Source organism: Styela clava, chromosome 9 (assembly GCF_964204865.1).
Source record: "Styela clava chromosome 9, kaStyClav1.hap1.2, whole genome shotgun sequence".
NCBI classification, from domain to species: Eukaryota; Metazoa; Chordata; class Ascidiacea; order Stolidobranchia; family Styelidae; genus Styela; species Styela clava.
Window position 1 is genome coordinate 4,764,309 of NC_135258.1, and position 23,172 is coordinate 4,787,480.

The window sequence follows — 23,172 nt, forward strand, 5'->3', positions numbered from 1 at the left end:
TATGCTTCAGTGTGCAATTTATTTCAAAGCGTTTGTGATGAAAATACTTTGACATATGAGTCGCTCGAATGCAAAAACATTCAGAAAGACGGGCGGCATAGCAAAGATACGTAAAATGCAGGAAAACGTGTTTTTTTCAGTCAGTTGTTGGCAGTGATATATTTTTTTATAGTAATATAACGTTATTATATGATAAACTGTGCCTGGTAATATGGAAATAACCAGCTAATGGTTCCTCATTACCTTTGGTTTCACCAAATTACGGCCATTGCTATCAGTCAGCAGTAAGACGTGCGGAAGATGGTTGGTACACGAAGAGCGAAGATATGTCGTTGGCTTCCCGCTAATGCCATTAGGATAGAAGACAGACCTGGTTCGGTATCCCGAACGCATATTCTGTAATATTTATTATAATTGGCAACAGAAAATAAAACTTTATCAATTACATAAAATGCTCACCCTTAAAACTTGTTTTTACACCAGCTCCGAAAATACGTCAACTTTGGAACTCGAAGAATCCGACGATAATTAAGCGAACAGCTTTGAAAAAAGCTTTAATTATGGATATTCGAGCAAATGAATAACTTTAAAAAAAAACTGTTGGGGTTGGGAGAAGAGTATGCTTGTTACTTTTTTTTTGTTTGTTTAAAAGTAGGCTTCGACCCACCGATACTCACCTTGTTTTTATACTCACGTGTTGCAGGGGAGGCTGTCAGGTGTTTTTTCTTTTTCTATAAAACAAAATAAAAGGTTAACAGAACTCCCGGCCTCAACGAAATATTCCCGTCACTAGGAGCACTCGGAGAAATGCCCTCCAGTGACGAGTGTCCCGTCTCTAGCAAGATAAAGAAGGGCCTAAAAATAAGTGACAGACAAGAAAAATAACAAAAATAAAGAGAATAAGTTATATCAATGCAAAAGTTGCCATTTTCTTGTTTAATTGTGTCCTTAGTCTTGCTGGTATATTTTACTACGATGGTGCATAAATTATATATTTCAAGTTGTTATATTTGACATATATAAGCAGATATAGTGCTAATAATTGAGATTAAAATAGGTGACTCGGGGAGATTATAGAATAGATCGTTATAACGAAATTTAAATTTTATATATTACAACGATGTAATTGTTTTAAGTGCAGGCTCTTGATGGGCACCAGATAATCCCAGCCCTTCTTTCCACCATTTCATTAGACTTTGCTGCTGCTTTGGCATCCTTCAGGTTAATATGGGAAAAAGAAATACTAGTGTGAAAAATAGCGACAATATGAATTTACTGAGAAAGAATACTCAGTAATATTAAATTATTAAAATGGATTATAGGAGGGACTGCCAAAAATGTCCAACAGACAGATGAAAATGATGAGAGAAACAAATTTGAGTTAATCAGATAATTAATATTATATATTTTTAACAACACGTGATATGGAGAAAATTCGAGATTTATTAGGTGGAAGAACGATTGAGGCTTCTGAGGATGAGCTTCCCCGACTTCTTTTTTCGTCTCTTACAGACGGACAACCTTCGATAACAAAACACTGTCAACCTGGACCCGGTTCCTCTGCTTTCTTATGGCTACGAAGTTTTTTTACGAATCGTTTCAAGATCTTCATCTGAACCCTCTGAGAGTCTGGCTATTCTAAGACAGTCTTCTCCCAGAGGGTTATCTAGTTCAATGATTTTATCTTCGCTTACTTCAAGGTTTTCCGGGTCACTACCTGCGTTATTTATTTACTACAAACTACAGATGCTACTGGTTCATTTCTACGTTTGGTTTCTCAGATTCTAGAGAATCCGAGAAGTCAAGAGCTTCAGCCGGAGTAGGGTGTATGTCCACCCTAACCCGGCCGAGAGACTCAGATTCACCAGCAACAGATTTTTCCTTTGTCCTATTTTTATTATTATTATTTTTCTTTTTCAGCTGGTCCTGTGATGATACAGCTACAGTGGTTTGATTTGGTAAAACTGTATCTACCAGACGTCTTTGCAACAACCTTGGCAGGAGAGTTAATCTGGAGTTGAGACTCGCTACTCCGTTCCACTGCTGGTGTTATTGCAGGGAAGTCAGTGCACTCTCGCTGCACATGGCCGGATTTTTTGCAAAGACGGCAGGACGGAGGCATCACACACTCTCCAGCCAGATGACCCGCTTGAAAACAATTCAAGCAGGATTTAGTATAGAGTTCGGGAGGTAAGTATGTTTTGCAACGTAGTCCACCAACATTGACGAAATCGGGAAAGTTGGACTTCTCGAAGTTGTCAAAGATGGCTTGTACGTAGCCGTTATACACCTTGGTGTTACGCAGGTATATTTTAAAAACATGCCGCACCTTGCCACAGTTAAGAGTTGAGCAGTGTTGTTAATTGCTCAACTGTGGCTTCAGTTCGGTCAAAACGAAAAGATATCACTCAATAACGCTCGAACACTCCAGGTATTTGAGTCAAAGAAGAGTTGTACGCAAGACCAGTCCACGAGTAATTTTATAACATGCTCAGACTGATAGGTCATGCTCTTATCGTTAATTCATATATGCACACACGCGCCCACACCTCCAGTGTGCATGTGTGCGAAATTATTTCCTGCGCTGTCGTTGGCATGACGGGTTCACTCCGGAATAGTAGTTCTTGCTACACATACACAACTGAGGTAATCGCGTGGAAAAGATTTGATGTTTTTCTGGTTAGTGATTCGGCCTCCACCACCATTCCCACTTTTGAAATGTTGAACATTGACATGGAAACAATTAATGAATTGTATGTTTACGAATATTGCTGAAATAAAAGCCGGGACAATCAAATAAGCATGTATTTTGGTATCACGATAACCTGACTTTGTTTATTGGGAATTCATGAGATTTGCTTGCATAATATAAAAAGAAAACTACTTACTAGTTTCGTTCGAAATGAGTTCACGAGCAAATTATATTAGGAGTCCATGGCGTTGGAAAAGTTGGTAATCACTGATCTAGTAGTTCAGTACAGGGCTTCCCAAACTTTTGAGCTCCCGGCCCTTTTTGATATATTAGAATTTTTCGCGGCCCCTGTTCACGCTAATAATGCTAAAAAGTTCAAAATATGCATTTTTGATATTTTATTGACACAGCTAATTCTTAACTCTTAATAGGGCTACTCAATAACAAAAATATCTTTACTCCGATTATTCAATGTAATGGGTGCGAATCTTTCTTTATTAACTCTGCCTAGTTTTTCTTTAAATGCTCGAAGAAACTCACTCATGTTCGATAAACTCGGTTCAGCAAATGAATAATCTGCGGCCAACGAAATTGCAGCATTAGGGTTTACCTGTTACGTAACAGAAAGTAAATAATTTAGAACGATAAAATGAATTTTATTCATATACACATTATTTGCTCTAATGAGAAACAATAAAACATTTAGAATAAATAAAATATGTGATATGTTGCGAGGCGCACTGTGCAAATCGCCTTCCGGAACCGCTAGCTTAGCGATTAAAGCCGGCATTGTTATGCAAGCACGCAAATCGGGTCTTACGATCAGAATATGCATTGTTATGCAAGAGCGATGATTCTACCGTGTTTCCCCGAAAATAAGTCCAAGCCTGAATTTTAAAAATGATTTTAATACAACCGCTCCCCTTCAAAAAGACTTCGTCGAAAGCGCAATTTGTTTACCTAATCCCATAAAAGTTTCGATTCTGCTAGGGCGTCGCAAAATTTCATGATGATGTTATAATAAAATATGTGATATGTTTCGAGGCGCACTGAGCAAATCGCCTTCCCGAACCGCTAGCATGGCGATTAAAGTCGGCATTGTTATGCAAGCACGCAAATCGGGTCTTACGATCAGAATATACATTGTAATGCAAGCGCGATGATTCTACCGTTTAACTCTGAAAATTCGGTTTTCTGTAGAAAAGGTTATTTCTACTTGGTTCAAAAAGCTTTGCGCACCACATCTCTATTGCGATTTCGTATTTATATTAAGCAGGCTTTTCTACCATGGCCCATTAAATTTGATTTCACTGACTGTTGTTAGATTTTGTTTGTTCGTTTATATAAAACTCATTGCAGAAAAGTTATTGTATTGAAATGTATCAATACGTACGATATTTTTCACGGGAAGTCGCAACTTGAGCATATTTCTGGAGGTCGTCACAATACCATTAACATTAACATCGAAAACTACTGAGTCCTATAGTTGGAAGAAATCTACTTTTTAAATTGTTAATAACCTATATGTAGCCGCTATTTTAAATGGAAACGTGCTAGTAAATTAGTATCATATTTCGTATATTAATCTCGTTATTCTCTACATCCCCCTAAAATGAGCTCCAGTGTTCAGAAGAAAATTGATGACAATGTCTTATTTTCGGGAAAACACGGTGTGATGATGTAGCCTATATCCACTCGGAATCGTGAAATTATCGTTTTACACTATTTTTAATGATTGTATTTCAAATTAAGAGTCTGAAAAAGTGCAATAGATATAGTAGGGGAAGGTGGGGCACATTGGGACACGGGGCACAGTGGAAAATCAGCTCTCACACTGATACTATATCCGCAATCCTGTCCGCGGTTCGATGTTTCAATCCGCCCTTCGGTGAGTTACAACGTCCCCGCGAACGGACAACGAACGGGTAGAGCGGCGCAAGCTATGAGGTGAAATTGGTTTTGGGAGGTTGAAACTAAAATTTCACCAATCCAGTTATTTCTTTTTTTAGTTTAGCCTTTTCAACATGACAAACCACCGTCTGATATTTTTCAGCTTTAGTCCACTGTAAAATATTTATAACGTTTGCTAGTGGATGTGCCTTCCGAATTTCGCCGTGGGATGGTCTGAAAATATTTGTTTGCAATGGGGAACAATGAACCGGGGTCCAGTGGGACATGCCCTACAGGGCACAATTCGACAGTTTTTGATACAATATGTGCTTAGAGACCTAGAGATGCGTTATATTTTGTGTAATATTATGGTTTCTTTTGACCCATGGCCCAATATGGAATATATTCGAGAATCAATAATATTTCCAGATTTAGATTCGAAGAAGGAAATAATCAAATTTGTTTGCGAATTTTTTTAATAATATCTGAACTATTTAAGTTGAACATTGATTTTAAAAATAATAAATCTTCTACCTGTTTCGTCTCCCTGTTCTTTAGACGATTATGCTGATTATTTGCTCATTTTTAATGGCATACTTCGTTGAATTATGTGCTCCTTGTGCTCCAGGGTCTGTCCGAATGTGCCCCACAAGTGGGGTACAGTGGGACACTTGACAGACTTTTTTCAAAGAATTTTGGTAGTAAGAAGTGTGTCGCAAAGGAATTTCGTAACTACAACTACAAAAACTACATTTACCCCTCTATGCATTAGTCCCGCAAACTTAAGTAAATATGCAGATTTAACGCTTCAAAATATGCAAAAGAAAAACCAACCTTCCCCAACTTTGTGTAAAATTGGTGTTCTCTTCGCGGCCCCTAGTTTGGAAAACCCTGGTTTAGTACATATTTAGGCCGATCGCGTAGGATAGAGAATTGCCCAGTCCACGAGTTGTGTCTATAACTATTTAGGATGAAAGTAATTTCTTCGATTAAAATTGACTTGGTTGGTGTCAAGGTAGTATGAAGTCCGCACCACAATTAGATTAACACAAGGTCGATGTAATTTTCTTCCGTCCCATTGGCAGATAAACCGAAAAATAGAAAGCGTGTCCAAAGACAATGTATAACAACAAGACGTCAAGCTGCCTTTGTTTATTTATTATAATTTAACGTGAATCTGTTGGCCACAGGCTGACATCTAGTGGGAGTTTACTACTTTTGGTCGTCTGCACAACTTTTTTGCGGTGGAACGCGGGTAGAGTGGCGTGTTCAGTAAGAAAACCTTGAAGAATCTTCGTGATAATGGAGAACAAGTATGTGGGAAGTGGTAGAGAAAGGCGTTAATGGTAGGATATACCGGAAGATCATCACACGAAAAGCATCTGTTCAAAATATCATCAAGGAAAGCCTTAAATGGTGACGCACTGTACCGGTACCAACGGACCTATGCCAGAAACAGCCTTGGACTAAATTAGCACGGCAACTGCAATCAATTCGTTCTCCGTAAGGAATTTTGCATCTAAATTAATTTAGTTATCGGTGTTTTTATATCAATATCAACCCAGGGCCTGTGTCCCATAGAGTATTTGGAGGGAGCCACCAGTAGGTTATTTCACACTGTCTTCACTTTGTTTAGCATGTAGTGTTTGAACATAATGGGATTTGGATCTAGGAATGAAAATAACACTATAAATACCACTGGAATGATAAACAAGGCCATGGGAAGGGAATTATATTTTTTACTGGCATCGAAGAAATTGATGAACCTTAAATTTTTTTCCCTAAAAAAGTCCAATACACAGCTCAGACACAGCAAAAATACAAGATTTGAAACTTTCTTTCAAAATATAAATATCACAATTCACCTAATTTTATACTGGAAAACACTTGGTGCATCTACTGGAAGTGAGCTCAATTTAGTCTTGAAACAATTTCTTGTTTTTGTTTAGGTGTTCTCATTGGTGATAAGCTCCCATTAATGTAATGACATCGTCTACGGTTTAGGGAATAGCCATTTTAATGTCAATGTTGTGCAGTCAATAGTGTATTGTTTGGCGTGGAATAAACACCGGCATCGAGATAATATTTTCATATGCGAAGAACACTCTCATAGCAGAGAATTTGCAAAATGTGAGCCGTCTACGTTTTCTTGTTCCCCTGTGACAGATTGTCTTTTTTGCAATATTCAAATATAATAGACCACTTTCTTGTCAATTGTGATCTATGACAATCAAATGTTATTTAAATTCGTTATAATTCTGCCACTTGTTCATTTGGTTTTGCAGCATCAGATTCGATCAAGATCTCTTCAAACCCTAAATTTATGTGTAAAAGATTTACTCATAAAAAGTAATGACACTTGTCAATTGTGATCTATGACAATCAAATGTTAATTAAATTCGTTATAATTCTGCCACTTGTTCATTTGGTTTTGCAGCATTAGATTCGACCAGGATCTCTTCAAACCTAAATTTATGTGTAAAAGATTTACTCATAAAAAGTAATGACAAAACATGTTTGGAAGTTGGAAAATACTGTACAATATTTCTAATTGAACAATCGTCAATTATATCATAAAACTTGCTATATAGCCTATTGCAGGGATGGCGAACCACTGTCACAAGGTGACCCACCGCGTTTTATTCGTGACCCGCCAAGGCACGAATAAAATGAAAAAATGCCAACATATCAGTGATAAAAATTGATAAATCAGCCTAAAAATATTCTAACCATAACTAAACTATTAATATGTACCGTCAATTGGGCAGTCAGGGCTGCGATCGCTCATATGCCAATTGTATAATTAGCGGGTTATTAATTAATTAGTGATGGGACAAGCCGTGTCACTATAGAGTCATGAATTTTATTAGTTTCTTGCCTACAATGCCATTGAAAAAACAATATCTTTCAGACTTGAAAGAAAAACATGGAAATCTGAAATAACAATGGGGCAGTGTAAAAGAACCTCAATTTGGTTGAAAGCTGATCAAAAAATATAACACTGTCAGAGTGGAATTCCCTCCCAAACTCTTTGGAACCGTAAAATAATTTGCTGCATCATCCAAAACGTTTTTGGTAGGTTATAGGAATGTTTTCCTATTCTAATTTCATAAAATCAAGTGCCATAAAAACTTCATGATAGAAGTGCTGCATAAGTAAAGCCCAAAACTACACCAACACCAACAGAAGCCCATAATATTTGTTTCAGAAGTTTCTTATAGATACAAACATTGATCAAATATCGACCCACTCTCTTCTATTCCGCGATAAAAAATATAATTTTTGACCCATTCACTGAAAAAGATTCGCCATCCCTGGCCTATTATATAGTATATTCTTGAGACTTACTTATTTGTTTTGTTACATCATCTGCCAGCAATTCAATGATTATAATACTCAATACTCCTAAATTTCCTGCCTTCATTTTGGTAATACAAGCACAATTGTTTTTAGTAAAATAAAAACAATGCTGACACAGAAATATGTGGTTACAAGTATTGCAAATTGTCTTACATTGTGCTTTTCCTGAAGTCAGATAATCGGTCATTATTCTTGTAATGTCATGTGTGGTATCAAACATTTGTCCATGAATTTATCCGGCATGATCCCAACAACTGATATCTATTTGAAAACAATTATAAGTATATTTTAAGTGACTGTCATTGGTATGGACATTTCAAGCTTCAGAATGACGCATAAACATGCATGACATGAAAAATAAACAATTCGAGTAATACATATCCAAATTTAGGTACAGTTTGCAAAGGTTACTGAACAACCAGCCAAAAGTATCGGTATTCATCAAATAACTATATATTATACTTTATACAGGATCTGAAATATGATTTTCTTTTCCAGGCCTTCCTATGGATTTACCAACATTGATACTCACATCAACTACGCACATATGTCTAAATGTGGAATTGTTCGCTGCAACCTTCGATATGTTTTTAAAAATCCCATAATACATTATTATGGCAAAAGTTCGCATGTTCCAGTTTTGATATTTTGACAACAAGATTTGCAAAAGAGCGTGGATTAATACATAAAGTCAAAAGCGACTGATTTTAGTATAGACTGGGAGATCGTGATAAGATCGAAGTCACCCGCTATCAAAATGAACATAATTACTTAATTTCCAGGCGCATTAGGATCGTGTATATTTAAATATGATTATCAGTATGTAAATAGTATATATGTATGCTCAAAAACACATTAAATTTTAGTTTTTATTGAAAGTTGCTAATTAGTATTCCGACAAACTGTCAGATGAACTCTTATGCACAAGTCTGAACTGGAATATTCAATTTCCATAAAGTTTTGTTGTTATGGGGTATTTCAAATAGTCTTAAAATCCCTATTATAAGTATTTTTTGTTAGATTCAAACAAATATCTGTAATGCCTGATGATATAATACGATATTCTTAAAATAATTAAATCATAAAAGTAAATTGTTGTAAAAACGGGCTATAATATAATTTTTGCAATGCCAAAAGATTTCAAGTAATGAACAACTTGCAATTTTATGCTGTTATATTTGCCTAAGATTTCAAAATATTTTAAATAAAATACCGGTAATCAAAAAGTTTTATTGACGTAGGCTACGCTATATCGGTGCATAGAAGTATTTTATTTATATCATCTCAAAGGTATCCAAATTTGAGAAGAATATGTTATACAATATCGTTATTAAAATATGATTATAATATTGTCATAAATCATTAAAAACCTCAAAAAGAAATGACTTCATATTAGATTTCTCACAGGATAGGAAGATCACGTTTTTAAGTATTATGTTTAGTAGATATCATGTTAATAGGATTAAACTACTGCCAGGTACAGTATGAATCATTAAAATACGGTAGTTTCTGTCGTATAGGTGCCATGAAAATCCTTCAAAACCGTGAGGCTACATGGCTACTCTGCAGTAAAATACAGGTCCGGTACTGGGTACCGCTACTGTTCCGCGTGGCAACCATTCCAAATCAACCAGTAGTAAGTTGATATCTATTTTATCCACCAGATAAATTTGTCAAACCCTCTTCGAATTCATCAGAATAATTATGAAAACTCCATCCCATACTTCTGAGAACGCAAAAGCGCGGTAACAACGCTAGCGCTCACCGTGGAAAGTCCAAAGTAGTAAATTACCACTAGATGGTGTAGGTGACGACGTAAAAGTACGGTGCTTGTCATCTTGTTGTTATGTAAAATCTATGACGTGTCACATCGCCAGCCTAATCAAAGAAACAAAGCAAAATTATCGAACCAAAATCACTGAAGCGTGTAGTAATATCGATGATCAGCGCGGTGTCACGTAAATTGTCCAGTTGAGATCGCTGGCAAGGTATAAGAAGAAACCTGTATACATTTATTTTGTTATTGTGATTGGATAATTGACTTTTGGTAGTGGTGCAATGTAAGGGAAATCAATTGTGACATAATTATTGCTAATAATATTCATAGTGAAGTGGTATCATTAATCATTCAATGTGGAAAATCAGCCATATGGGAGTTCAGGAATAGTGTCAAATATGATGATGTATTCCAAATGCAATGTAACTTGCGAGCTATTTTTAAATGCAAACTCCTGGGTGTAATCAGATTAATGTCAGATTTTGATAGGCAAAGAATATTATCTGACGAAATCCTTGATGATGTACTACAAAAATCGATAATGAGTTGAAGAAATTGAGATTGTCTTGATTTAGGAGGTTTGACTATATAAATGATTGCATAACATAGACAGATTAAATGAAAATCTAGTAGCATGATAGGTTTTTGAATTTTCTGTCTAATTTTTTGAAACCTTCTCTTTTTCCATGCTAATATAAAATAATTAATTATATATGTACATAAAAATGCTATATTTATGACGAAATATAGACAATCTTCAATACAAACGGATATATGACGAAAAATGGATTATCATCACTGGGTTTGATATGTATTAATAATTGTTTATCCAACTGTTTTAATTTTCCTCAATTACCGTAATTGGAACGCAATACATGCAATTGGTTTCAAAAAAACAAAAAATAAATAAAATTATATAAAACAAAAACTGAAAATTTAATTGGCTTCAAAAACATAATTAAATAATTCCATATTGACTCTGGAATTGAATTTGGCAAAAAAAAAAAAAAGGTATAGGTTAGATTTAGGTACCAGGGTTGCCATATTGGCTTTTTAACGCCAAATTTGCCATTTTTGGCTTTTATCAAACGCGTTTGGCGTCAGAATTTCCGTTTGGCTTTTTAGCGTTTTTTTGGTTTGTTTCAAGTCTATTCTAGTGTCTATTATTAAAAACATATGAAATACAAAGTTTAGTGTGTAACAACTGAACAATAGCCTATTACTGTATTACCGTACCGTACGGTACCTGACTTAGCTACCGGTACTTAACATTAGGATTTCCTGGAGCATCGATTACCTTGTTTGTTAAATAACACTTAACCATACCCAATAAGAAATAGCCTAATTGCAGTTTCTGCAGCTGCTCAGACAGATGTTTAAGCAGGGTTGTAAACATTGCCTCGTTTTTAGAGTTTTGCGTGTTATTTGTCTGTTTTACGTTCTGTTTCCAAAAAAAATAGTTGTATAACTTAATTTTCATTATGCCTGATATGGTTTATGTGAGCTTTAGTTTAATTCTGCAATTACAGTAACGATGTGATTACTGGATTAATTACGCTAAAATTACTGAATTATATATCAGTGGTTCTATTACATAGATTCCGACACGAATTGAGAGATTGTCCATCATTCAGATTAACCTATAATGCTTGGAAATTTAACGATTCATGGGAAAAGTTTTTAATTATAGAGAGCCTTAACAGTAAACTCAACCTGTAACCGTAAGACAACTCAATCGATGGTTCCTTTTTATTACCGGTACCGTAACTGATTGAAGGGTCAGCTGTTGATGAATTTTTGGGGAATTTATATAACAGATCCGAATACTTCTATTTATCTGTATCTTATTTGACTTATTTCTTACCCCACTTCTATTTGTGAATGTTTTATCTTTTCATATCTCAGATAAATATTGCAGATAAGTAGATTTTATTTGGTATATCTATTTGTAGCCAGCTTCTACTTTTAGACACCAATAACTATAAGGAAAAAGAATAAACAAAGTGCAAATTAAAAATGGAGAATTCTGGAGAGCTAGCAATACCTTTAACGAAGTTTAAAACGTGAAATATATCATGTTTATATATATATATTCATGCTTATAAAACTTTATTGAAAGTGAACATGATAAGAAACGCTTAGAGACTTCGCGCTCACGAAGAGTCTGCTCCAAGGAAGATTTATTTAGAGCTTTCGCGTTCACAAAGAGTCTAGCGTCATGAACGATTAATTTAGAGCGTCTCTGCCGATATGAAGGTTTGCGCCAACGGTTATATCAAGCAATTATATTTGCTTTGCAACAGAGTATGTTTTTATCATTGTTAGCTTCACCTCCTCTCAAAATATTGTAGATAATAAGACATTCCATCCAGTTGAATATTCATAAATATATAAATTGGCCAGACTCTTTTTATTCAGTATTTTTTTTTAATAGTGTTACGTTTACTTACAATAATTTTATTCTTTGCGTTATCACTTTTGCACAGCGTCCGACTTTAGTAATCATGTTTACGATTCCACAAGCGCGCTCTCGTCGCGCCACATTCAACGATTCCACAAGCGCGCTCTCGCCTCGCCACATTCAACGCATCCATAGTTTTAATCACATACGTTATCGTTGGTTATCGCTAATTACGAATTTTAGTTATGTAGTGCATCTTTAATCAGCGATGGCACCAGGTTCATAAGCAAATAACAGGCAAAATGAATTATTGGAAATGTATGGTTTATTAACAAAGGTTTGCCAAATATGGCAGCATCGAAGAAAAAGAGTCATAAAATAATATTCAATCTTCGAAAAAAAAAATATTACAGAATAATGTTCAATCTTGAGTAAAAAGTATCGCAAAATAAAGTTCAATCTTCGAGAAAAAAAATATTACAGAATAATCTTCAATCTTCGAGATTTTTGGGTAGCAGATCTATTTTAACATCTTGCTGTATGGCCATTAACGCAAGTCCGTTCATTCTCTTTTCTTGCATGGTGTTATGCAAATATGTTTTTAGTCTTCGCATCGGTGAGAAAGATCTTTCCGCCATAGCTGTTGTCACGGGAAGAGTTGACAGAATCTTTAATGTTTAAATATTAAATTATTTTATACAAATTGAATATTTTCCAAAAATAACTAAAATCTTCCTAACCTGAAGAAGCTTATGAATATTTGAAAAAAAAATTGAGCGAAGCAAACTCAAGTGCGGAGAATGCGTTGGCAGGAAGATCATTTACATTTACGTCGGCAAACTTCTGCTGCCACATCGTTATTTCAGCTTCGACTATCGGCCAGGAATCCAGTTCGCCGGAATATGGTTGGAAATGTTCCTTCGCAAAAACTGTGTCTGGGTCTGTAGTTGTATTAGAATAATTATATTACATGTTGATGTTTAAATGTTGCAATAGACTTGATAGTAACTTACGTGTTCTCATATGATAAGGGACGATTGAAAAACTTTTTGTTGCTTGTTGGAACGAGTCACCAAATCTAGCATCTAGGCAGTCCACAATAGACCTCAGAATGGGCTTATAATTCCGTCGCAGCATAGCGGTTTTACATCTTCAGTCGCACTCGAGCGCAATCCCTTTGTTGTAGTGGAAATCTCTTCCTTTTCCAGGGCTGTTTCTATATCTTTGAACATTTTTTCAAACTCCCTTTCTGCATTTGCCAGTCGTGATTCCAAACAATTTTTGACGTTTTTTATCATATCAGAACATTCTTTCAAGTCAATTGTTTTGAAGGTAGGGCGACTGATAAACTATGAGTGAGAGCCAATGTGTGAGCCAGAATGTTTATATTAGAAACAAATTCAATTGTTCTCATTCGCATTTGTAAAGCTTCTGCTTTGTCGGATGTTACCGAATCAGATGTTCTTTCAATTTCCTTGAGTGCATGTAAAACTGGCGAATACAGCTCGTGAAAAACTGCCACTGCTTCGTGTCGTTACACCCATCGCGTTTCGCACAACGATTTTAGCCGTGTGTGAGGTGAGGGCCGTGATAGCATTCGTTAAGCACGCCATGTGCTTGGGGACTAATGGAAATGAAAACAATCGCTTCCTTCATGACACTGAGGGATTTTTGTATTGAAAAAACTTGGCAAGCCTGACCAATGACGAGGTTCAGGCAATGTGATCTACAATGGGTAAATAACGCTTTGGGGGGTTGTTTTTCAATCCAAGCTTGTACACCGCGGAAACTCCCTGACATATTTGCGGCGCCCTCGTATCCCTGGCCACGCAATTGATTTAACTCCAATCTCCATTCAGCCAAAGTTTTCAACAACAGGTTCGCCAGATATTTTCCGGTCAAGGATTTAGACTTGACAAAACCAAGAAAATCCTTGCGCAGTTTGTACTTTCCTTCGAAAGGCTTGTGTACATATCGCACACAAATCGAAAATTGTTCACAGTTTGAAACATCACTGGTTCCATCAGCCAACACAGAAAAGTAGCCGGATTCTGATATTCTTTGCACCAAAGCCTTTCGAACAAATCCCCGCAGAGTTCCACTATATCGTTTTGTGTGCTCCAGCTAGTATATTGTGCGGTTATTCCAAAGCTAACAATAAATCTGCGCAAATCTTCGTCGCCAGATTGGAATCGGACTAGAGGACGGAAATTTCCTTCATTCTTGTTCGTTTCGAAATCTTCGGGTTGGTCAATTTTCCCAAAATCTCTGTGCCCACGAAGGGAAAGCATTTGTAGGCCACACAATTTTACTATGTTGATCAACGACAACATTCCCTTTCTATTTTCATGTGCTTGATTTGCTGTGACATTTGCTCCAAAACATTCCACGCGATGATCTTTGTATTTGTATGAAATTTTCGGATTTCGTGTGTGTTTGAGCTGGTGATACTCCTTTGTGGCATGCGCTGCTAGAATGAAGTAGCATCTTTGTAATTGTTCATAGGCTTTTTAACGAGCACCTGCAGCTGAACACCACTCACCCTTTCGGCAAATATCCTGCATGATTTGCAGAATCCACCATTTTGCGATGGCTATATGCCAACCATTTATAATCATCTAGCCATTTTCTCTGAAATGACACATATCTGATATTTCTTTTTACTTTCCTCTCAACTCTGGGAAATTTGTATAACGATTTAGGTTTCCAAGTGTTTGTCAAAAAGTTGTACTTCTGTTGGTCAGAGGGTTTTTCTTTTGAATTGTATGCACCAATGTCCAATTCGCTACCTATGACGAAGTCTGGATGAGTCGAGTCTTGTTGAATTTCACTAGTAGCACTGGGTGATGAAGTTCCGGGTTCTGTCTGAACTGAAGGATTTTGCTGAATAAAATAACTTGATAATTTTGCTTTACGTTCACTCATTGTAAATTTTGATCGCAATTGCAATAAATATCGACTGACGAAACGCTCGATACCAATTGTCGAATCAGCGAATAGAATAAATGCATACTAAAGATTGTCATCCAATGAAAGCGAGTAAGCATTTTTTTCTTGCTTTAAAACAGCAAGAACCGAATTTAACCCTGCGAAAAGCAGTTACATACGTTGTCTTACAGTTCTTTTTAATAAACTGCTGAAAGTGAAGAAGCGCTATGCGCAGAATGCAGCTATCACGGGTGCGGGATTTCAAATTCGCGACGATAGGTCTCGACTTGACGCATTGCAATAAAAATTAGGATATTTTAACAGATAATTGCAACAAGCAAGAGTTTTACATTGAAAGACGTTCTCAATCAGTACAATACATGAGCTTGTTTTTACACGATTGTAATGGTTTTATGAAGTTATAAATACGGGAACATCAAATATATTTATTTTGGAAATGGATTGATATTTCGTGACGCACTCAAAAATAGTTTATGAACCATTGGCATTTGGCAAATATCATTAATTCATGCTATTTCTTCATGTTTCATGATTGCTAATATTTCATTCTATTCTTTTTTTACATTTTTGCGTTATTTCAATTAAAATCATGTGTGGCATTTTATTTAACGGTTGACAAAGGGGTAATAATCGGCGATTACTGAAAGGTTACTACTATAGCAATAGATCTACCTCCAGCTAGAACCATGGATGTTTCCCCAAAAGTATTTGACCGCATGCCACTTGCATATACTGGCAGCTAATCTCAGCTTAGTCTATTGCAGTTCTTGCGGGACAATTTTTAAATTTTTGCAACTAAAGTAAAGCTCGTCAGAGAACATAATGACAATTAAATTATTTGAAGAGTCGTAAACCACGAACAACAAACTTATTTGCATCCTCGTTTTCTTATTCTCATTTTCAGTAATGATATTTAGTTTGCAGCAGGCTGTGTTTTATTAATTTGAAATGAAAAAAGTTAAAATAAATAAGTTGCTTGAATGCGGGATTTGCGGAAAAGTACTTTGCAATGTGCAAAATAAAACTATTCACATGAGACAACATACAGGAGAAAGACCATACAAATGTGATGAATGTGGAAAAGGATTTTGTGACAATAGTACTTTAAGAAAACACATTAATCGACATATGAAGAGATTTGTCTGCAAAATCTGTGAAAGGCCCTTCGGCTGCAAGTCTCAGCTTTCTACTCATATTCTCACTCACGCAAAGGAGAAAATATTCCCATGCACATATTGTGATGAGCTTTTTGCGAGTAAAGGAATTTTGAAGTTGCATATGGGAAGGCATACTAATGATTATCCATTCAAATGTGAGATATGTGGCGTCATCAAGTTGTACCAGTGCAAGCTGGATATTCATATGCGTACACATACAGGTGAAAAACCGTTTATCTGTAACTTATGTGGGAAGGCATTTAGACACGACACTAATCGAAATGCTCATATGCAAACACATTCCAACGAAAAGCCGTATGCATGTGAGATATGTGAAAAGAGATTTGCTGTACAAAGTTATGTCAAGAAACACATGAAACGGACTCATTTGAAATCAGAAAGTATATCAAATAAAGACTCGTTGAACGGGAACTAAATGATCACTAGAGAACACCGTTATTTCTTTGTTTTTTTTTGTAAATATTTTTTTGTGGCTTAACCCTTTCCGTGCGGTGGGCACGTATACGTACCAACGACAGAAGTCGCTAGATTGCGGCGGGTACGTTGATGTACTTCACTGTTTTATTTAGCAATCGGTCGCAAACTGTTGGTCTAGTTTTTCTCTGGTTTTAGTTTATTGATAAGTCTTCTTCGAGATAACATAAGCGACGGTAAATCTCGCTTTCTTTTACGACGGGAATTTTATTTGCGGCGGAACGAAGGAGTGTTTTTGAAATGATGCAAATTTCGGGTTTTTTTGGGTGGTAATAGAAGACATATTATCCCTTCCATCTACCAAAGTATTTTGAGTTATATCACGGAATTGCTACAGCAATAATATGCTATTGTTTGCCAACCACGAAGCGGTAACAGTAAAGGATTTAGGCATTTAGCGAATATTTCTATTTTTTATCATGATTTAAAGTTTCAACTCCCAAGAAAAAAAAATGCCTTTTTTCTATCCGGTTTGTGACTCAGACCACCACTCTTGAAAAAAAACTTTTTTTTATAATCTCCAATTGCAAGCTCTTTAATTAAGCTTTCCAACGAGTCGTCAGTGGGCAGCAGAGGATCATTAGTTTTTCGTTAGTCGATCGATTAGTTGTGGGGGTACAAATGCATAAAATCGGCGTAGCAAATACGATTATTTGATAAAAAATAAAAATCGCATGGAAAGGGTTAATAACGCAACCAAAATTGAAACTAGTATTAAGCTGTGTTTGCAATTATTTCTGCAATTAAAGCCGTTCACAAATAACGTTAGAAAGTGGATAGGATTTACATATTTATCCTGGGCAGAGGAAAGCCGATAAGACGGCTTATTCATATGACGAACCACGGCCTCTCGTCCGGTTACCATTCCAAGTCTGGTATGGGATTAGTTATACTGTATTGTTTGTTTTCGGAAGCATGGACTTGGTGGTGAAGGAAGCCGTAATCGACCAGCGGTTACGTGAACCACCCAACGACGGCGAGGAGTCCAGCAATCCTCTCGCACATAACCATTCCTGCATGGGATTCAAACCTGCGAACCAACGCAGAGTAATTAGAGGCGCGGTGGCGAGCGCATTCCTAACACTTAGCCCGTTGAGCCACACCGCCGCGCTGTTAAACTGCATTCTCAAATTGTTTGCGTGTTCATTGTTTTGTTTGGTGTATGATTTTTCAGGGAAATCAAAATATACTTCTAAATATTTGAAAAGCCTCCGATCGATATTAGTTAGTCAAGCACAGGTGGAATACTGAACCAAAACTGGAGATGAAAAAATAATGAATAGCGGCAACTATAAGTTGCGAATCCGTGATTCGTTTACCATAAGTTTTGAATACCGGTATTCACAACAGTCGTGTCTCAATGCCTTCATTGATATCCTACAAAATTCAACACTTCCGAATAAATACACGATAGTTAAAACAGGATATCCTATTCTCTGTATTATTAAAATATAACATTGATATTAGGAACCCTTATATTATACCCCCCCCCCCTCAAATTCATAACCCCCGTTTACAAAAAGTCTAGCATCATGAGAGATAAACTTCAAGCAGTCACGTTCTTGTAGGGCAGGGGTAATAAACACGTCGATCTCCACGTCTCGAGTAGTCAATCGCGTCAATTAAAACCATTGTTGTTGTGAATGTGAACTCAATAACATGCCCCAAAAATTGCCTCTAATCGGATTCACGCAGCGCCTGTTGCATGTTTTAAAACAGGACGAATACAGTACGCCTACAGTATTAGCGCAAAATACGATATAAACACGTGTTCCCAGGAAATGCGTCGCGGAAAGACGCTACTTGCTGTAATTTCGCGAAATGCAGTTTATATTCTGAACTAAATTTATCATCTATTTGGCTTGTTTCACCATCGTTTATCACAAGTTCCTTTTCTTTTGTCGCTGGTAGTTACTTTGTTGTGAATGGTAAGTTTATTAATTTTTTTTTCTGGGTTTCGCGAAACGTATGTCTGGATATGTGAACTGCATTTTTTCGTATGTAAGTTTTGAGCAGAAATCTTGAGCATACTATTTGATTTTCGACAGAAATTTATCTAAACATTTTCCTTCCAGTGAAGAACTTTCTCAGATTGATGTCCGAAACGATAATATTGATCGCCATGTTTGTGAGATCTCTGTTTTCCGATTTTCTAGTAAACTCCAATATTCTCTTTTTTTCTAAATATAAAAGAAATATCCACACCGATACAAAATGTACTCACGAATAATGATTTTTGCGAATATGAGTTGGTTAAATTAACGCCTTGGCCCCTTGTGCTTAGTATTTCTTCCATTTCTTTATGAAATTTAAAATCAATCCAATAATAGATAGATAATAATGTAAAGATTATTCTACAAACAGCTGTCAAAACAAAGGGGCCGAGCTAGATTCAGATATTCAGATTCAGATATTTTATTTCGTCATGCATTCGTCGTTCATTTTATTTCGAGCTAGTAGCTAGTACTCGAAGTCATACGGAAACAACTACCTACCCTAACGAATAACTTGATTAAATGTAGTTTGCTCACACCGTTGATTCAGATTTAGCACACTTCCGATGGACGAAAAGTATGATCTTCAAAGAACCTCTTTTTGCCTCCGCCATCAAGCCTACTTCTGGAATATTTAACAGAAAGATTTTGCCAAAGTGAACCAACGTGGGACATGAAAATTATTCATTCATTGTTCAGTTTATGTCAATCAATAATGAATTGGAAATGTAGTTCAAATATTATCTAATGTGTCTAAAATATTGTCACATTAAAATAAACATGGATTTTGTGAAAACAAAGATTTGTACAATGTAAGTCAACCGGGGATGAATACCGGTATGAAGATTCAATATATTTTTTAACGTTTCAATTTGCATTGGGTTATCGCTTTCTTACAGCCAGAAAAAGGAAACTTGGTTTTCTTTCTATTACATCAATCTAATCCAGTGCTCTTCAACCTTTTTGTTATTGTGGAACCCCTGATATAATTTTTCGTTTTTTGTGGAACCCCAATTAACCAAATAAAAAAAAAACGAAATATTCGTAAGAAAGAATCTTTTTGCTTGCATGAGCCGCTTTCCATATGTTTAAATTATGATATAGTTTTTGTCATGTACGAAGGATGACTGGCTTCCAAGTGTCTTTGTAATTTAGCTGGAGCTAGTGCAGAATTAGAAAGTCTCTTACGGCAAATCAGACATTCGGTCTGTGGATCTGCATTCAGAATCTGGTCATCGGGCAAAATAAAAGGGGTATTTCAAATATGTTTCATCCCATTTTTTAACTTTGGCAATGGAATTACATTTGGTTCGCTTCGAAAGAGGAGCAGGTGCCTCTTTTTGCATTTGAAATACTTTGCTCATTGCCGTCCTGGCTTTCACCGTTGTTATTATCTCGCCCCACATAAGAAAGTATACTATTTTGCTTCATCTTTATTGACTAAATATTAAAAAGTTGGGTTTCACACTATTTTCACTATATTCAAACAAAAGCTGAACAACAACTCTAGTTTGTAGTATATACTCTCTAGTCTCGAGCCATACATCATGTAACTAACTAACTATAGTGCAACAAAAGCGTTCTTGTTAGTTGCATAACAATGACTGAAGTGACGCAACAACCGAAAATATTTCTGTTTCGTCTATTAACTGCACTGTGACTAAACATCCTGTTTGGCGAACTGGCCAACTTGGAGTTTGAATGAGACACGTTGATAAAAGAATATTTATAATGACGCATCAACATGCTGAAGCAAGAAATGATTTCCATTCAAAAAAAAAAAAAAAAAACTGCTATAAAAGAACCCTATAAACCTGCGGAACGGAACCACTGTTGGAAAGCACTGATCTAATCCCAAATACCGTGCAGCACAACGGAGACTGCTGTAAATTTAGCTGTTGTTCGGGCTGCAAATAAAATGATACCGGTAAGCAGACGCATAGTCAAACGATATCATTTGGGTCCTCTGCACCTACGACCGGTGCCATTGAAACCTATCGGGCCAAATTGCTAAACTGAATTGTATATAATAGCACTAGAGCGGGGGCTCGCAAATATGAATCCTTTAATTACTTCACAATTCCGGTGTAGGTGCAGCTATATTCATAACCCCTGCAGTTTTTAACCATTGTTGTATAAATCGTTCAGATCAGATTGCTTATGAAGTAGAGTCAGGAAAAGAAGGGAGCTCTATAGCTGATACCAATAAGTCAGACATCTTTAAAGGCTCTGCAGCAGAAATAGTCATATTGTAAGAATCATACTAAAAGCAACGCATAAAATACCTTTTAGCTCTTAGAAAATTGCAAATCTCAGACCCAAGCTAGTAGTATTGACAACAACTAGCATTAGCAAATTACTGTGGTCTCAGTCAGAACGTGCTGCTGTGACCTGAAAACCACCAAAGGGAAAAACGGATTTTTTTGTTTTCGTGTTATTACTTATCGATCTTAAGATCGGTACCGGTAAGTATGTTGATAGGTATTTGTCTGTCTGTCTGTTAGATGCACGCGATATCTCACGAAGGCGAGGTTGAATCTGCTTCAAATTTTGCATGTGCATTCATCATATTTCGGATTGGAAGCCTATTGATTATGAATGAATTATGTCGTATAATAAGCGAGTTATTAACTAATTAGCGATGAAGAGATCTGGATTTTTGCAAATCGAGAGAACGATTTTTACAAAGCGAGAGATTTTTGAGACGCGCTGAATGTGTGTGTGTACGATGCGCAAGTTTTCACGCTAGTGAATCAGCGTGAAGGATACACACCGCTAGATCGTATCTCGTGATTAATCTTTAAGCATTGTCCATACCCCTCTTGTAACTTTGACGTCGCCGCGATGCGCAAGTTTCCTTCGAGAAATTTTCCACGCTATTGAGTCAGAGCGAAGGATACACGCCGCAAGATCGTATCTCGTTACTTATAATTACTCTCTAAGCAATGTCCATATCCCTCTATCCGGTTCAGGGTTGCAGATTTCCTCACCAAAATATCGCTGTGTTTGGATAGCAGTCGCAACCCGGCTTAGCGCCGTTGTATTTGACACAAAATATAGGATTGGTAAATAGGCTATTGGCTGGAAACTAATCGAAACAATCCAGTTCGGATTTGCAGAATTTCTCATAAAAGTATTTCGACGACGACATGGGGAGTTGGCTATTGTTTCCTACATTTTTTATATTGGCTGTAAACTAATCGAAACAATCCAGTTCGGGTTTGCATGATTTTTCGAATCGAAACCGCAGTATCCCCCAACTTTCGGTCGATAAGTCTTCGGCCTCTGACCGATATTCTCGTATTCGTATTGTCGAAGGGTTAATTTTTTGTCGCGTGGAAATTTGAGTCACGCCCATTTTTTCTGTCAACGTTCTGTTCAATGAGGAACTTGAATATCTTTCTGAAGAGCTCACATAATTGTGATTATGCCGATGCCCGAGCACCAACTAAAACCATTGTATAATCTAATATTGCCTGAGACAACATGAATTGTTTTACACTGCGGAGTATATGAGGAAAAAGTATAATTATTTCATTCATATCATTTTCTAGAATTAGGGCGGGTTCTATGTGCAGTTTTGATAAGCATTTTTGTATCCGGAACTGCTGGTAACAAAATTGGCTTTACTTATTTGAAAGTTGTCCCCAACATTCAAACAGATGACATAAAGCGTTCATGACGTTAAAGAATTGAAGTTTACGAGTAAGATAGGCCTATTTATTGTTTAATGTACATACATTTTTCAGTTGAGACTGATAAGGAAGTGACCTGGTAAAAACTATAACTATCCACAGTGGAAGGAGAGTCCTCGTGGATAGCGAGTTGTTTTGACGTGAACAGTTGGTTAGAGGCAAATAAGATAGATCAGCTGAGGTTCCGAATGTCTGATAGTCCTACTAAATTATTTCGAAGTAGTTTACGAGCGAGAAGAAAAGATTTATTATTTTACCATTTCAGCTCGAAATATATATTTGGCAGTAATGAGCAATTTTGCGTATCTTTTGCAGCAAGATACCTGAATTGTATTTGTAAGACACTTCAATCGATAGTTTCTTACCACCTAATCATAGGTTCTCAAAGTGCGCCGTGAGAAAAACCTTGGGGGCTCCGCGAGCTATCAGTAACCAGTAGTTTCTTTTTAATCATCTTGAAAATATGCACAAACGTACAAATTGCAATAAAATATAAATAGGCCATATTTCAGGCCGAACGAGACGCGGGTGCAGCGCTACCCATCAGATGAGGCTAACACAAAATTTTTAAGAAGAAAAAGTCGAACAGAGTATATATAAATCCAAAAATAATTTTGCAACTGCTCAAAGAAGCAACGAGATAGTGTATCTTTTGCTTTGACTCAATAGCGACACCGCGTGTCCCATCACTAATTAATTAATAATAATAAACAATAGACTTCTGGTCCGAGATATGATGAATATACATGCAAAATTTGGTTG

General features: G+C 36.4%; 1 protein-coding gene and 1 long non-coding RNA gene across 2 annotated transcripts; one reads left to right on the top strand and one right to left on the bottom strand.

The window, feature by feature from the left end:
- Window positions 1-6,707: 6,707 nt before the first annotated feature.
- LOC144427377 (uncharacterized) lies at window positions 6,708-9,681 on the bottom strand. Its single transcript, XR_013477938.1, has 3 exons — window positions 9,444-9,681; window positions 8,096-8,203; window positions 6,708-6,897 (listed from the first exon to the last, which is right to left on the bottom strand). It is a non-coding gene; the product is annotated as an uncharacterized LOC144427377 (long non-coding RNA).
- A 4,683-nt stretch (window positions 9,682-14,364) lies between these two features.
- Window positions 14,365-17,921, top strand: LOC120330643 (uncharacterized). The gene has a single exon (XM_039397523.2). The coding sequence runs from the start codon at window positions 16,018-16,020 to the stop codon at window positions 16,660-16,662; it is 645 nt and encodes a 214-aa protein (XP_039253457.1). The 5' UTR covers window positions 14,365-16,017; the 3' UTR covers window positions 16,663-17,921.
- The last annotated feature ends 5,251 nt before the right edge of the window (window positions 17,922-23,172 follow it).